Source organism: Arvicola amphibius, chromosome 2 (genome assembly GCF_903992535.2).
Source record: "Arvicola amphibius chromosome 2, mArvAmp1.2, whole genome shotgun sequence".
NCBI lineage: Eukaryota > Metazoa > Chordata > Mammalia > Rodentia > Cricetidae > Arvicola > Arvicola amphibius.
Window position 1 is genome coordinate 98558867 of NC_052048.2, and position 16961 is coordinate 98575827.

Sequence of the window (16961 nt, forward strand, 5' to 3'; positions counted from 1 at the left end):
GTCTTGGACTTGCTTCCCTTCCAAATCGTGAGAAGTTTCTGGTGTTTATGAGCTACCCAGCCTGAGGTGTTTCCTTATAGCAGCCGGAGTGACCAAGTTTTTCATTCTGTCACCAAGTAGTTACTGGGAGGGTCCTGTAACCACCACCAGCTCAGGCAAGGGCCCCAGAGATGGCCCTGACAGCAGATGAGGGAGATGGCCAGAGAGCTACAATCCTTGATGCCAATTACCAGAGGTTTGCTTCCAAATACTCAATAATTCAAGGATGGTAAGGTCCCTAGTGAACTGTCGAAACTGGGTGATATAGAGAGGGTCGGAGACATTATTTAATATTTATATATTATTTTACAGTGGTCCAAAGTAACAAACATGTGGGAGAAAGGAAACACAGCGTCAAATACATTAAAGGAGAGCCATTCCCAGGATAAATCAAGATTTTTAGGTTATTTTAAAATGACAGTTTTTGAATTTGGAGAAATGGCTCAGTGGTTAAGAGCATTTACTGCTCTCCCAGAGGACCCAACTTTTGGTTCCCAGCACCCTCACAACCACCTGTAACTTCAGCTCCATGGGATCCAATGCCTTTGGGTAGGCACCTGCACTCTTGTGCACACATACATATACACAATTTAAAATAAATGTGTTTCATTAACTTCAAAGGGACCACCGTCTCACAGAAACTACGGGGTCTGAAGAAAACAGCCAAGTTTAAAAAGAAAACATCGCATTACTTTTGATTTCAATATTTTCGACCTGGGGGGGGGGTGTTTTAAATAACTGTGCATTTTGTTCTTAAAAATGGGCCAGTCAGGGGGGTGAAAACCCAAATCTGTTGTTAACAGTATTTATATACAACACAGGAAAGTCCTACAGCAGATCCGCTTTGCCCAGAAAGAAAAAGCAGACGAGACTGTACAAGCCCTCTCAAAGCCAATAGGTACTAGTGAGCCACGGCCGAAAGACGAAGATGAAAGCAACCCGTCCTCCGCCGATGTGGACCTGAGGGATCTTGAGGAGCAGCAAAGGTTCTCAGGGGGAGCCAGGAGGATTTGGTGTAGTTTCACAGGGCTTTGGAGAAAGCAGTACTTAACCTTTCTCTTTCCCAGATTTCACTTTTCATAACGTAAACGTTTAGAGGGAAGAAGACACGGAGGAAGCCTGGAGAGGGTTCTAGCCAGCAGTCAGCCTCTTCGGTATTAAAGCCGTTCTATCTAAGTCCTCAGATCTGGACCACAGAGGCAGCCCGTACTGAAGGAGCAACCTACGAACTCTCTATAAACGGTAAGCGCTGTTATTACTGCCACGTATTTGTCTCATACGCTACCAGGTTCAGGCTTACTTCCTCACCTCACGCTTTCTCGGACAGTTTCCCTTTTCATTTTACTTCTTTCAGCCCTCAGAGCCACTGTAAGTTCCCGCAGACCTCTTCCGTTCTCCTTCCGCACCTCAGCAGTCTGCTGGAGTCCGAATGAGCGCGCACTTCCTGCACCCGGAAGTGCGTCATCACCCAGCGCCAGTTCCCGCACGCTGCACCGGTGAGCCTGGGATTTGGATGCTGGAGTACCGGAGTGGCCCGCGTTCTGTGACTGCTTGCCGGGTCCCGGGTGCTCCGTGCCGCCATGCAGGTCTCGAGCCTCAACGAGGTGAAGATTTACAGCCTCAGCTGCGGCAAGTCCCTCCCTGAGGTGAGTCTTCATCTCCTCGTCACTGTCGCTGCCCCTCTGATTGCCCTAGTGATATATCTTTAATTTAACGATGACTGACCGTGCTGGCTGGTTTTACGTCAGCTTGACACAAGCTAGAGTCATCTGAAAGGAGGGAACCTCAGTTGAGAAAATGCCTCCATGAGATCCAGCTGTAGAGTATTTTTTTTGTTTTGTTTTGTTTTGTTTTCGAGACAGGGTTTCTCTGCGGCTTTGGAGCCTGTCCTGGAACTAGCTCTTGTAGACCAGGCTGGTCTCGAACTCACAGAGATCCGCCTGCCTCTGCCTCCCGAGTGCCGGGATTAAAGGCGTGCGCCACCACCGCCCGGCTTTGTAGAGTATTTTTTAAATTAATGAGTAACGGGAGAGGTCCCAGCTCACTGTGAATGGTGTCATCCCTGGGCTGGTAGTCCCGGATTCTATAAAGAGGCTGAGCAAGCCATGGGAAGCAAGCCAGTAAGCAGTATCCCTCCACAGCCTCTGCATCAGTTCCTACCTCTAGGTTTCTGCCTGTTTGAGTTTCTGTCCTGACTTCAGTGATAGAGCGTGGTGTGAACTGTAGCTGAAACCATTCTCACATCCTTTAATAGAAACATCATTGCCTGAAATACAGTCAGAGCAATATCATCACAGAGTAGCAACTCAATTACTGCAGAGAGAAGAAAACCTCCGGCCCATCCCCAGACATTTGAAAGTGTCATTCTGATGTACACAATGTTTCCTTTGTATACTTAAGGTCTTGAGAGGCGAGTCTGCTTGAGTAGAGAGATTCTGCCCTGTCTAGTAAGAATAGTACACTGAACTGGGCTGTGGTGATGCATACCTTTAATCCCAACACTTGGGAGGCAGAGGCAGGTGGATCTCTGTGAGTCTGAGGTCAGCCTGGTCCACAGACTGGTTCCAGGTTCACAGAATGGCCTGGTTCACAGGGCCATTGCACAGAGAAACTCTGTCTTGGAAAACAAAAAGCAAAAACAGCAACAACAAAAAAAAGAATAGTACATTGGCTTTGCCCTTTTAGAAATGATGGATATTTATTTTCCTCATTTCTTTGGGGCTTTTAACTTTGAATTTATTGACATTTTGAGCTGGACAATTACTTGTTGCGATTGTTGTCTTATAGGCTGTTTGCCAGCTTCCCTAGCCCATACCCACTAGATACCAGGATTACACCTACCAGGTGTGATGGCAGACTGAATCTTCAAGAATTGCCATAAGCCCTCTGGGGGACAAAATTGCCCCAGTTGAGACCCAGCCGCTTAGTGTCACTTTAATTGACAAGTGTTTCATCATTGCCGTTCATTCAACTGCTGCCTGCAGAGCAGAATCTGTGTTCAGTGAATGTGGAATGTGTCAGTTAAAAAACAACTACTTCTTATCCAGGGTTGGCTATTAGGCCAGTTGTATATCTGTTCTTATTCTTTGTAAGAAATAGATTTTAGTTAGCAAAGGGACATGTTCATAATCCTAGTATGTGGGAGGCTGAGATAGAGTGTGAGTTTGTGGGGTTTAGTCTAGGGTAACGAGCTACATAGTGTGACTCTGTGTCAACACACAGGAGCATGCACACACACACACACACACACACACACACGGGATGGCACTCACTCCTCATAGAAACTAAAACCCATCATTGAGAGCTTCTGCGTTCTCTTAGCTTAGATGGATTAATTTTATTCTTTTTTTTTGCTTTGTAAAACAGCTATCCAAAAAATTTTGTTTAGAATATGTAAATGTAATTTTAAAAATCAGAGGATATATTATCATGCAGTTAAGATTATAGAATAGCTCCACTTTCCATTTTATTGTTTCCTGTAAGTTTGCGTTTTTTAAAAATGAACTTTTATTGTTTTGCGAGCAGAAGACGATCCAGGTGTGTTTTAAAGCACAGCGTCTGTTTTCTCCTAGTGGCTTTCTGACAGGAAGAAGAGAGCTCTGCAGAAGAAAGATGTGGGTGAGTATCCACAGTGCTCCTGCTGCCAGTGTCCCATGTGACAGTGTCCTCAGCTCTGGCTTTCCAATGTGGGGTGTGGGAAGTGAGCTTTTTGTCTTGCTGATGGTGTGGATCTTAGTTTTACCTCCTTTTCAAGCTAACAGTTAGCCTCTTCTGGTTTCATGGGTGGCATCAAGACTCCAGGGTCAGAGACAGACTCACGGCATGGCACAGGTGGCACGACCCTGTGCATGTTTGTCCCAACTGCCCTTTGAGTCCCTTGGGAGGGCTTCAGCATGGCTTGGATGAGGCGTGCACACCGTGGGTTTGTGTTTCAGGGAGGATCCCTGCATAGCTTTGCTAGCAGGCAGTAAACAGGCCTACCCTTCAGTGACCTGCCAGGAACCCGGAAACATGGCTCAGGTACAAGTGGCCAGACCCTTGCAGGACTGCCGCACTAAGCAAGATGCGCAGGAACACACGAGGCCTAAGGAGGACTGCCTTTCCCAAAAGTTCCATAATTGCTTTGTTCCTAGCGGGCCAGAATCCTTTTTTTTTTTTTTTTTTTTTTTTTTTTAAATTTAATTAGTATGCACTGTTTTGCAGTGTATATTCTGTATAACGATCCCAGATTTCCTGGAACTGGAGTTACAGGCGGTTGTGAGCCGCCATGTGTGTGCTGAGAATTGAACCCAGGTTCTCTGGAAGAACAGCCAGTGCTTTTAACTGCTGAGCTATCTCTTCAGCCCCAGAGACTTATCTGTTAGTTGAATCTCTCAGTTTTGCAATACAGAGACAGTAAACTTTTTTTTAAAATGAACAAAAGAACTTTACATATAAAATATCTGAATGTAAACAATGAAATTGAATTGTAACTTAACTGACTTTGATAAATTTATTTCCATTAAATGTTTTCCAGTTCAGGTGCCGTAGATGAGAGGAAACTTATCTTCCCTTTAACTGAGTCTTCTAAAAATTGAGCATGAGGAGTTTTCTGGCTGTGAGATTGAGATCTTTTGGCAAGCTTCTTGGGAAAATAGCGTTTATATAAAGTACCAAAGTCAGGTGGAAAATGAGATTTTTAACTCAGAAGAAATGCTGTTCGGAGCTCACAGATTCGGGTTTTATCTGATCCCCCTTCCAGTGTGCTCATGTGTAACAAAATGGCTTCAGAGTATTTATGGGAAGAAACTGTTTTCGGGCCTGCTGTCCATGTGCCGCTGGTTCCTGGGGCCTGTGGTTGAGGCAGCATATTGTGGTGGGAGCTCATGGTGCAAGGGATGTCTCACTAAACAGGAAGCAAGAGGAGACAGAACAAACGGGTGTCCTATAGTCTCACTGGGCTCCATGGCTCATAAGTTTTACCATCTCCCAATTAAGCCATGAACCTAGGAACCAGACCCTGGTACCCTTGGGCCTTTTGGGGGCATTTCAGATCCAAACTGTTAAAGCGGAAGGAGCTAAGAAGAAGCTGGGTGAGCTGTGATGGGGTCTTTCTCAGGCCTGGGAACCTTCGAGTTGTATACTGCTGTTTGCAGTCGCTGTGCCTCTCCACTGTGCTCTCTTCTCCCCTGATGCCCGTGCTGAACTAGTTTCTTCCCCTCTCTCTCTGTAGATGTTCGTAGGAGAATCAAACTTATTCAGGATTTTGAAATGCCCACTGTGTGTACCACTATCAAGGTGTCAAAAGATGGACAGTACATCTTAGCGACGGGTAAGCATCGTTGTGGTTGCGACTTGCATGTGCTCCATAGCAGGAAGTGCTCTGGTAGGAAGGGTCACCATGTTTACCCCAGTGTTTACTGATAATCACTTCAGACGCACAGAAACGCTCAGGAGAGTTAAACGAGCACCCATTTACCTGAGAACTAGATTCTTCCGTGAACAGTTTGCTGTGTTTCTCTGTCAATGCATATAGTTTTTAAATGACTTTTCAGAGTAGGTCACAAATAGCAGCTTTTTAGTTTTCATTTTAGTTTTTAGTTTTTGGTTTTCAGGCTATCCGTGTATCCTAGTCTGGCCTCAGACTCACAATCTCCCCTCATCACCTCCACTTTCAGTTGCTGAGATACAGGCCTGTGCCTCCACCCCAGGTTTTGCTCCACTCCACTTGAACGGCTTCGTACATACCAAGCCAGTCCCTTTGTGCTGTGTTAATGGCTGTCTCAGCACCCATGCTAGCCACATCGCTAAGCCTCTGTTTTTTTCCATTTATTATTTTTATTTTTGTTGTATGAGTGTTTTGCCTGTATGTGATTAAGTGTATTATGCATGCCTTGTGCCCTGAAAGCCAGAAGAGGGCTTTGGAACCCAGGAACTGGAGTTACACACAGTTGTGAGCCATTATGTGGGTGCTGGAAACCAAACCCTGGTTCTTTGGAAGAGTAGCCAGTCTCTTAACTGTGAGCTATCTCTCCAGCCCTTTAGCTTCTGCTTTTATTTCAAGAAACTGGTAAGGAGGGTTAGGAAGATGTGAGCTATTTGGGCACAATTACTGAGGACTAGAAGGGGCTTAGACCTTCAATTCGGGTCTTGATCTTCAGATCCAGAGACACTAAATGGTGGTGTCCAGTGCTCAAGGGTGTAGATTAAGTGAGAGAGAGGTTTTTGTTTTGTTTTCTTTTTTGGCAGGTTCTCACTTTGTAACACTGGCTATCCTAGAACTGACTGTGTAGACCAGGCTGGCCTCGAACTCTTGGAGATCCTCTAGTTTGTGCCTCTTAAGTGCTGGGATTAAAAGTGTGCACCACCACACCTGGCAGGGAGGTTTAATGCTAAATTATATTTTCTTTTATGAAATCATTCTCTACTCTGACAAGATTAATTGCTTTTTTACTTAGAATCCTTGGGTTTAGCTGGGCAGTGGTGGTACACACCTTTAATCCTAACATTTGGGAGGCAGAGGCAAGCGGATCTCAGTGAGTTCGAGGCCAGCCTGATCTACAAAGTGAGTTTCAGGACAGCTAGGACTGTTACACAGAGAAACCCTGTCTTTTTTTTTAAATTATTTATTTATTATGTATACAGTATTCTGCCTGCATGTATCCGTGAAGGCCAGAAGAGGGCACCAAATCTCACTGTAGATGGCTGTGAGCCACCATGTAGTTGCTGGGAATTGAACTCAGGACCTCTGGAAGAGCAGGCAAAGCTCTTAACCACTGAGCCATCTCTCCAGCCCCAACCCTGTCTTGAAAAACAAACAAAAACAACAACAAAAAGAATCCTTGGGTTTTACTTTTTATTTTCAAAAACACTGTTTTCATCAAGAATTTGTGAATATTGATAGTGATCGCAGAACTAAAGTTTTGATGTTAATTGCTTTTATTTTAAATAACTATGTACACAGCTAGTGGCTGTCATGGGACAGCGTGGCTGGGTGCAGTTTCCTTAGCGCCTCTGCCTTTGGCCCTTTAGACCCACGGTGCCACCTGCTGTCTGTCTGCTGACTTTAGTCGAGCTAGCACTTTCATCTTTGATTCTGCCACTGTCTCCATCTCTGTCACTGTCCTAGGACTTGTGGCTAAAACAAGTTGGATAAAATTTGTCCTTGGAGATGTTTTAGTCTAGTTGGGGAAATCAACTTCCCCAGGAAGCCAGTCCAGGGGACGTGTGAACTGTGGACCTGTCTCAGAGCTAAACAACCTCTTGGTTTCTTTTGGAAACATTCAGTTTAGAATCAGGCCAGATCCAAATCTGTTCCTCTCCTTGCCAGTGCTGTGGATCAAGCCCAGTGCACTAGCTACTGAGCGACGTCCAGCTGCAGAGCTATCCTTAGTGTCCTCGTGAGACTTCCCTGGGACACAGGGATGAAAACGGATGCAGAAGTACTGATTTTATACAACTGTGTGCTTTTTGCCACATTTTCTTTCTCCTGAGAGTCAAGATGATACAAGTGAACCTTGTAGACAATGCAGAAATATAAAGGAAAAACAAAGCCAAGCACAATAGGAGCAAAGGCCCTGCATATATTAATAGTTTTTCCTAAGGCACATCACACAAAAATCATTGTCCAACAGTGGACTCAAAAAAAGTCTGCAAGCTTTTCTGCTCTGGGAGGGCTTGTTGTTGCTGTGGGAGGCAGATGTCTTCTCTGGCCTAGAGCTTCTGTGCCTTCTGCCTCAGCTTCCTAACTGCTGGGATAATAGGCATGCATCACCATGCTCTGTATAGTTCAGTGTTTTCTTTTTTAATGAAATCTTAGGTTTTGATGCATGCTAGAAAAATGATTTCCTCTTTTTTCCTCCCGTAAGATCATGTTTTGCTTTTAAAAATTGATCCCTGTTTTTCCTTATTGCAAGCATGGTGTGTTTGTCTGAAATACAAACAGTGTAGAAGGCTGTGACATAAGATGTGAGCGTCCCCAAGTTGTGCTTTAGAGGTAGCTGCTGTGTCTGTGCTCTCCTCATCATTCCTGCGCTGCAGTCTTTAGCCGTACAGAGTCGGGATCATATGCACTGTGTTGTAGCAGTCACCTCCGGGCCTGAGCTCACTTCTTTTTGTAACACATTTTAGGAGCTGCTGAGGCGGCTCAGCAGGTAAAGGTGCTTGCTGCCGAGTGTGACAACCTGAGTTTGATCCTGGAACCCACATGGTGGAAGGAGAGAACCAACTCTCTGGCAGTCTTCGGGAACCTGCTCATCTTTATGTGCTTCCTGTTTTCTGGTGTGGGTTTACCATTGTTTATTGATCTATCCACTGGTAGATCAATGAGTTTGTTTGCTTTTAGACTCTGGCCATGTGCGACAGAAGTTGGAGTGGACATTTTTCCCATTGCTGGTGTGCTCGTGGCCGGGTTTCTGTAGTTCTTGATTTGTGTAAGCTGACATATAGTTTTAGAGTGGTTCTCCATCACACACAGACAGACCTTCCAGGTATTGGAGATTATTAGGGAAGCTGTATCAATTTGTTTATGGTTAATTTTAACTGTTTCACTGACAGAAGCATTAAGATATTAAGCATCTCTTTCATCTTCTGTTCTCATGGCAGCTGTTTGATTGTTTCTATCTACCTTTACTGGATTGTGAGTCTTCTTAGGCATTATACGTCATTCTCTGTGACTTGCTTGCTTTCCCTTTGTCATTCACTTTGGGATGCTTGTATGGTGCTGCTGTTAAAGCCCTTTCTTTGATTTGATGATAACTATCTTACCTCAGGACAGAAAGGACATGCAGCAGTTTTATAGGTTGTGACTATGAAGAGTGTGTTCTTAGGATTTCTATCAATTTAATTTTTTTTATAGGAACTTATAAACCTCGGGTTCGGTGTTATGACACTTATCAGTTATCCTTGAAGTTTGAAAGATGCTTGGATTCGGAAGGTAAGAGGCTAACTTTGAACTCATAGATAGCTTTTTGTATTTGTCAGTCATGCTGCTTTTTAGATTGGGAATGGGTTGTGTAGTGGGTTTTGGTTGCTGTGGATTAAGTAGTTAAATATGTTGTTGCACTTACAGGCTGTAACCCACACTGGCTGGGCCCTTGGCTCTGCATAGGGTTACCCTCAGTAGATCGGCCAGGTGGGCTGTTGAAGGCTCGTCAAGAGTCTGCTTCCCCAGGTGGTAGTGGCGCACATCTTTAATCTTAGCACTTGGGAGGCAGAGGCAGGAGGATCTCTGTGAGTTTGAGGCCAGCCTGGTCTACAAGAGCTAGTTCCAGGACAGGCTCCAAAGCTACAGAGAAATCCTGACTTGAATAACCAAACTGAACAAACAAAAAAGTCTACTTCCAGACTCAGCTTATTGTGGCCGTGGGACTGGGTGGTGGGGTCTCCCTTCTCGCTGGTTCTCAGTTGGGCTCCATTTCGTTTATAGAGGTTGCCAGCACTCTTACCCAGCTGGAGACCTCTTTCACATCTTCTTTTTAGTCTTCATTATTTTATCTCATGTGAATGGGTGTTTTACATTATCTGTGCACCATGCGTGTGCCTGATACCACAGGAAGCCGAAGAGGGCATCTGATCCTCTTTGACTGGAGTTATAGATGGCTGTGAGCTGCATGTGGGTGCTGGGCCATGGACGTGGCTTCTCTGGGAGAGCAACAAGTGCTCTTAACCACGAAGCCCTATCCCTGGCCCTGACAGACCTCTTCTGTTAAGAGATTCATCTGATTAAACAAATCTTTCCCATTGTCATACCATATAACATAATCCCTGGGAGCAGTGTCTCAGTAACTCCAAGGCTCCATACCTGCTCTCACCAGGGGGACACAGAAAGCACACTAAAATGACACAGTTAACTTTTATAAGTTAGTCTAGTGTTTAGGATCAAGCGGGATGCAGTGTTGTGTAGAAGTACCAGCATAGCGTTCTAGTCCCCCCTTTGCTTCTGAAGAACGGCAGGAACTTTGTGTGCCATTCATAGCTGTTTACTGTTTCTGTCTGGAGGTCAACTTTGTTTAGGCAAAAGCTACTGTTGCCTCTTTTGCCTTCTTTTTATTTTGAAACAGGGTTTCTTCCTGAAGCCATAGCTGTTTGGAAACTCCTTATGTAGACTAAGCTTCAAACTCACAGAGATCTTCCTTCCTTCCCAGGCCCGAGCCAGCACGTGACTCCCCAGCCTGGGGCCCTATGTAAAGCAGTGCCCTAAAGGGCACTCTTCAGTTTCTGTTTGAAAGTCTTAAAAACTATTTTGGACGTCTCAGTAAGGCAGTAGTTAAAATTTTAAGGAGTCATATTTGTAAATTCTCTTTAGTTCTATAAAAAAATCTAGTGGGATTTTTCTTGTTTTATGTAGAGGTAGGACGCGCACAGCATTTGTGTACAGTTATTCACCAGTCAGAACCAATTAGAATCCTTGCAAGAAGCTTGCGCTTTTGCTAGGACACTGGTCGATAATTGTGGTTTCTTTTTTCTATTGCTACTTTTCAGTTGTCACCTTTGAGATTTTATCTGATGACTATTCAAAGGTATTTACTTTTATTTTTATTTATATGTGTATGTGTGTTTGTGTGGATGTCCACCACATGTGTGCAGTTGTCCTTGGATACCAGAAGAGGGCATCAGATCACCAGGTGGTTGTGAGCTGCTGTGTAGGTGCTGGAATCTGAACTCGGGTCCTCTGCAATAGCAGCAAGGGCTCATCACTGCTGAGCTGTCTCTCCAGCCCTGGAACTCATTTTTCTAATAAATATTTCTTCTTTCGTCCCAGTATTAAGTTAAAAATCACTACGTAGTAATAGATAATTTGTTATTCTATTGATTTTTGGCCAGGTGCATGCATGATGTGTACTATCTTTTAAAACAGCATTGGGGGAGAGAGCCTTTGACTGACTAGTGTTGTTGGTTCTCAGCATTATAGGACCTCGCCTGTTTTCTAAGGAACTTGTCACAGTTGCCCTTTGCCAGGTGTCTAATGGTCTCCATCTGTGGTTCTGATAATTGATACTGGCCTAGGCTTGTTTGCCTGGTTGCCATCATCTCTAGTATTGATTGATTTACATTTAAACACCATGCAAACTTTATACACACTTCTGTAGTCTGCTAAATGAAAGTGTGTGCACATAGGTCTGTGTATTTGCATACAGAGAGTAAGCAGGGGGAGAGATGAGAGTTTTTCTTGTTTGGTAGTTTCATTGATGTTGAAAGTTAAGCAGACTAGACTTTGATTGCTTTCTTTCCAGATCGTCTTCCTGCATAATGACAGATATATCGAGTTTCACTCACAGTCAGGTTTTTACTACAAAACCAGAATTCCCAAGTTCGGCAGAGACTTCTCTTACCACTACCCGTCCTGTGACTTGTACTTCGTTGGTGCGAGGTATCGATCAGTGTTTTTTTCCTTTTTCACCTCTTACACAGCTAGCTTCACTTAGATGATCTGTAGACAAATGTTCTTAATAGAGATAGTGATGTGTCGTTAACGTGGAAGGGACTCAATCTTAGAAAAAGGGATTAACAGCAACAACAAAAATCTAGTAGTTTACCTAGTTGATACATAGTTTTTAGTGGGTGGTATTACTGTAATGCTTTATTTTATTTTATTATTTTAATTTACTTATTATGTATACAGTGTTCTGTCTGCATGCATGCATGCCTGCAGGCCAGAAGGCACCAGATCTCAATTACAGATGGTTGTGAGCCTCTATGTGGTTGCTGGGAATTGAACTCAGGACCTTTGGAAAAACAGCCAGTGCTCATAGCTGTTGAGCCATCTCTCCATCTCTACTGTAATGTTTTAGCACCTGATATTTGCCTTACTAAGATCTTTTTGAAAGACTTGACTTTAAAATATGCACGTGTCGAGTGTTTAAGCTAGAACCCACACAAGTCTCACAGAGGAGCCCTGTTGCTGAGTTTATAAGACGCTGTTGTTTAGTTTTGTTTTTGCTCCTCAAGTTTTCCTTTACCCCCCGAGCTTCTAGTTCCTGCTTTAAGCTTGTTCATTATTTTGTCATTAATGTCATATGTATTTAGGGGTCTGGGGACATGGCTCAATGAGTAAAGTTATTTCTGTGCAAGTGTGGGAACCTGAGTTCAGATCCCCAGTGTAATATAAAAACCAGGCATGGCTGTGCTGCAGGCCAGTAACCCCAGTGCTGAGCTATGGAGGGAGATCCCCTGGAGTGACACATGGTTGTGAATGGTCTGAGGGGGTGCTGGGAACTAAACTTGGGTTCCTGCTAGAGTCTCAGCTCCTCACCTCCAAGACTTGGCAAATTCTTGAACAAAGTGAATATATTTAGAATAAGTTTTTTTTATCAGCTTTTCAGAGTGAAGTGATGGCTTATGGGTGATAGCTTTGCATGTGCTTCTGAAGCTTATGTTTACTCACAGAAATGCATGTCGCTTACCAGGTTCTCTTTGTTACTTGCAGCTCTGAAGTGTATAGATTAAATTTAGAACAAGGGCGGTACCTGAATCCTCTCCAGACAGATGCCGCGTGAGTACCTCAGCCCTACTGCTCTATTTATTTTGCCCAGGAGATGGAGCCAGAGGCTCGTGTTGTCATTGAGTAACCTAGCTGCGGCCCAGCAGCATCCTGGGCCATCATTTAGTAGAATATCATTAGCTGTGCTCTTAACCGGAACTGAAGGTGTTGTTCGGTTTCTTTTTTCCCCTAACACCATCAGTCCATCTTCTGTACTTAGTATACACAAGGCCCTTGGTTTGCTGCTAAGCAGATAAATAAATGAAGGATTCAGGTTTTTTTTTTTTTTTTTTTTTTTTTGTTTTGTTTTGTTTTGTTTTGTTTTGTTTTTTTTTTGGTTTTTTGAGACAGGGTTTCTCTGCAGCTTTTTTAGAGCCTGTCCTGGACCTAGCTCTTGTAGACCAGGCTGGCCTTGAACTCACAGAGATCCGCCTGCCTCTGCGTCCCGAGTGCTGGGATTAAAGGTGTGTGCCACCACCGCCCGGCTAGGGTTTTTTTTGTTTTTTGTTATTGTTGTTATTAACAAAAAGATTTGCTGAGAAAACCAAATGATTCCTTAAAAGTTTAAGTTCTCATACAAAAAGACTTAGAAATTAATCCCAGCACTCAGGAAGCAGAATTGCATGGATCTCTGAGTTCAGGGCCAGCCTGGTCTACATAGCAAGTTTCAGGCCAACCAGAACTATATAGAGAGACCTGTCTTAATGTAACAACAACAAAGCTTCTGACTGACTTTTTTCTGACTACAGTGTATTATTTTTACCTGTAATATTAAGTTTTCTTAGTATAGAAGTTTTTGGTACTTTTCTTTTTTGAAATCAGCTTTCAATGACATCTGGTTCTGGCAGGGCCAGTTCTGTCTCCATGCCGTGGGATAGGTGGCCTGCCCGGGGTCCTGCCGCTAGGTAGGCATAGGAGCTGGACTCCTGCCCATCTGTACTTCCAGAACTCGAACTTTGCCTTCTCTCTGTGAGATATCTGAGAGGAGAACACAGAGTGGTAAAACTTCCAAGCTGGCAAGATGGTTTTGTTGTGCCCGGGCTTAAAATACTTTTAATTTAAAAAATTTGTAACTTCGTAATACGTTATTGCATAATAAAAAAGTTACCTGCTCTTCAGCTGCTTGCCTCCTTGTTCATAACCTCTGTTATTTATTACGTATCTTTTATACGCTGGACACTGTTGAACATTTTGTTCTTTAATTTAATCCTCACAATAACCCATTGAGGTAGGTCAAAATTCACTTCAGTGAGTAAGAAAATGAGGCTTTGTTTGTACTCCCAGGTCTTGAGATTGCCATAGTGATGGCCTGTGTTCCTAAGAATGCAGCATTGCCTGGGAGGAAATAGAAGGGCCTTTCTTCTCATGGTGGAATAGTATTTCAGAGGGAGAACTTCCCCTGTCTGGCATCCGGCAGGTAGTGTCACCCTGGGTCTCAGGGCCTCAGGTGGCTATGAGCCAAGCCCTTAACTGACCCCTGCCTTGATGCTTTTCATGTAGCAGAGAGCCTGATCATGTCTGTCTGCAGCATTTGGTGAGCTCCAGACGTAGAAGGATTGTCAGGCGCCTCTTCCCTAACTAGATGCCCCTAACACTTCTTTCCTGTGTTTGCCTTACTGTTTTAGGGAGAACAATGTTTGTGACATAAATACAGTGCATGGCTTGTTCGCCACAGGAACAATAGAGGTTAGCACCTGTTGACTTCCTTTTTGTCAATGTGTTTTCACTTGTTTGCAGTTCTATTTTTTTCTTTAAAACATTTAACATTTATGTGTGTGTGTGTGTATTTTGTGTGAACATGTGCACGCTTGCTGCAGTGCTTATGTAGAGATAGGAGGGCAACTTACTGGAGTTGATTTTCTTCTTCTATATGAGTCCTGGGGATCGAACTCGGGTTGTCAGGCTTGGCTGTGAATTCCCTTACCCGCTGAGCCATTTTGCAAGGCCTACAGTTCTGTTTTTATTCAAAAACGATTTTCTGGGACCTGGAGAGATAGTTCAGTAGTTACAAGTGTGTATGACTCTTATAGAGGACCTGAATTTGGTTTCCACTTCCCAGGTAAGTCAACTCATAGCTGCCTGTGACTCAAGCTCTGGGGGAGTCTGACACCATCTTCTGGCCTCTTTTGGCACATGCACCCACAGACTCATGCCTGTACACAGACATACATATACATGCAATTAAAAATAGACACCTGCCTAGCATTGTGAGGCCTAGGTTTGGTCCTTAACAGTGCCTAAATCCGTGAGCCAATCAATTAGTCAAACCAATTAATCAAGCCTCAGCATTTAATTTCTTTAAAAAAATATTATACCTTTAGAAATGTTGAAAACAGCCAGGCGGTAGTGGCTTTCCCCTTCACAGCGTTCAGTAGCAGACGCAAGCGATCTCCGAGTTTGAGGCTGGCCTAGTATACATACCGAGTTCCAGGACAGCCAGGGCTAAAGAAATGTCAAGGGTTAAGAGCACTGACTGTTCTTCCAGAGGACCCGAGTTCAATTCCTACCACCCATATGGCAGCTCATACCTATCTGTGGCTTCAGTTTCAGGGGACCCGACACCTGTAGCAAAACCACCAATGCACATAAAAATAAATTTAAAAAAAGAAAAGAAATGTTGAAAACATAGTTCAGGGTTTGCATTCTATACCTCCACTTTCTTATAAAAATGTTATATTTAAAAAATGTCTCCTGAGCCATTTGAAAATAAGTCATAGATATTATGACATTTCATGCCTAAATATTTAAAGTGCAATTCTTTCCCCCCTCCACCCTGAGATAGGGTTTCTTTCTAGCTTTGGAGCATGTCCTGGAACTAGCTCTTGTAGATCAGGCTGGCCTCAAACTCACAAAGATCTACCTGCCTCTTCCTCCCAAGTGCTGGGAATAAAGGCATGCACCACCACCACCCAGCTTAAAGTATAATTCTTAAAAATAAGGAGGTTCCAGCATACTCATGTATATAAAGGGAAAGCATCAATGCATATACGGCTGGAGAGATGGCTCAACGGTTAAGAACATTGCCTGCTCTTCCAAAGGTCCTGAGTTCAATTCCCAGCAACCACATTGTGGCTCACAACCATCTGTAATGAGGTCTGGCACCCTCTTCTGGTCTGCACGCATACATGCAGACAGAACATTGTATACATAATAAATAAAAACTTTTTAAAAAGCCCAAATGCACATAAAGTTAAATAAATTATTATGTCCTCATCTCAAAATATCAAAAAATATAAAGTATAAAATAATATAGACTAAAGCAAAGACCTATCCTATAGCCTTAGCTACTCAGGAGGCTGCCACGGGAAGATCACTTGAGCCCAGGAAGTGGAGGCTAAACCTGGAGAACAGAGTAAGGTCCTTATTCAAATAAACAAAACCATGAAGACCTTTTCATAAAACCACAATATCTTTATTATCACTAAGAAGTTTAACTTTACTGTGATGATTGATATAAAATACAAATGTCTTTATTGCTCCTTTCCATGGGAGCCAATCCAAGGCTCATGTGTGTAGTTGGGACTTTTCATTGCTCATTTCCTTAGTGATGAAAGCAAATGACCTCGCGGTGAAATATGACAGTGCCGAGATTATAGACTAAAAGCAAAGCTTTGATTCTCTGTGAAATTGGTGGTAATAAATCTTTATTTTTGGTAAATGTTTGAAATTTTTCTAGTAGCAGCTTTTACTTAAAGTTGGTTTTTCCTTTGCTCAGGGTCGAGTGGAATGCTGGGATCCGAGAGTGAGGAAAAGAGTGGGCGTGTTAGACTGCGCCTTAAGTAGTGTCACGGCGGACTCGGAGTGAGTAGTGGAGCCCTGCAGTCTGTCAGTCAGACTTCTGTCGGCATGACGTTGACTGCCGGAGGATGGGGCTCTTTGGGACTTACCTCTGTAGTTGGTGTCTGTGAGTGCTGTAACCAAACGTTCTTTCCTGTAAAGCTGGGGCAGGCCGGGGAGATTGCCTCTTTCCAACACCGCACAGAGCGGCATGTTGAGTTGCTGCGGGGTTTGTCAAGTGTGCTGTAAGAACTGACATTTCAGTTCTGCAGGACCGGTGGATTGGGTGGCACTGTACCTCAGTTAGCAGGCTGGAAAATGTGCTTTGAATGCTCTCTACGATGCTTTCCTTGTTCTCTTTGGTCTAATTCCTATACTTAAAACTTTAGAGAATGGTACATACTTGGAGAGAGAAGCCTGCAGCCTAAGTAGTGGGTTGCATTAAATAGAGGAAGCATCTTTGGGGGTCCCCTACTTACCAGTGTGGCTGATTTCACAGGCTGGCACCACTGTCCCAGTGTTTGATGTGGGTGTATGGCAGATCACCCTCAGGCAGATCCTTGCCCTGGACTCATCTGCTGCAGTCAGTTCAGAAATGCTTTCCTATGAGCTCATGGTATTCACCATCCTCTGCTTCCCCAGTACATCCTCGTGTACTTCAGAGAGAACTGGCACACCCTCTGCT

At 43.8% G+C, this 16961-nt stretch overlaps 1 protein-coding gene across 1 annotated transcript in view; it reads left to right on the top strand.

Moving 5' to 3' along the window:
- The first annotated feature begins 1522 nt into the window (after positions 1-1522).
- The window catches only part of Nol10 (nucleolar protein 10), an 84267-nt gene continuing 68828 nt past the window's right edge, over positions 1523-16961 (top strand). Inside the window, exons 1-9 of the mRNA XM_038320817.1 lie at positions 1523-1685; positions 3612-3657; positions 5252-5350; positions 8876-8953; positions 10501-10538; positions 11253-11389; positions 12446-12511; positions 14125-14185; positions 16215-16300. Of these exons, the coding sequence (XP_038176745.1) occupies positions 1620-1685; positions 3612-3657; positions 5252-5350; positions 8876-8953; positions 10501-10538; positions 11253-11389; positions 12446-12511; positions 14125-14185; positions 16215-16300 (677 nt within the window). The 5' untranslated portion in view covers positions 1523-1619. The remainder of the gene's footprint in view (positions 1686-3611; positions 3658-5251; positions 5351-8875; positions 8954-10500; positions 10539-11252; positions 11390-12445; positions 12512-14124; positions 14186-16214; positions 16301-16961) is intronic.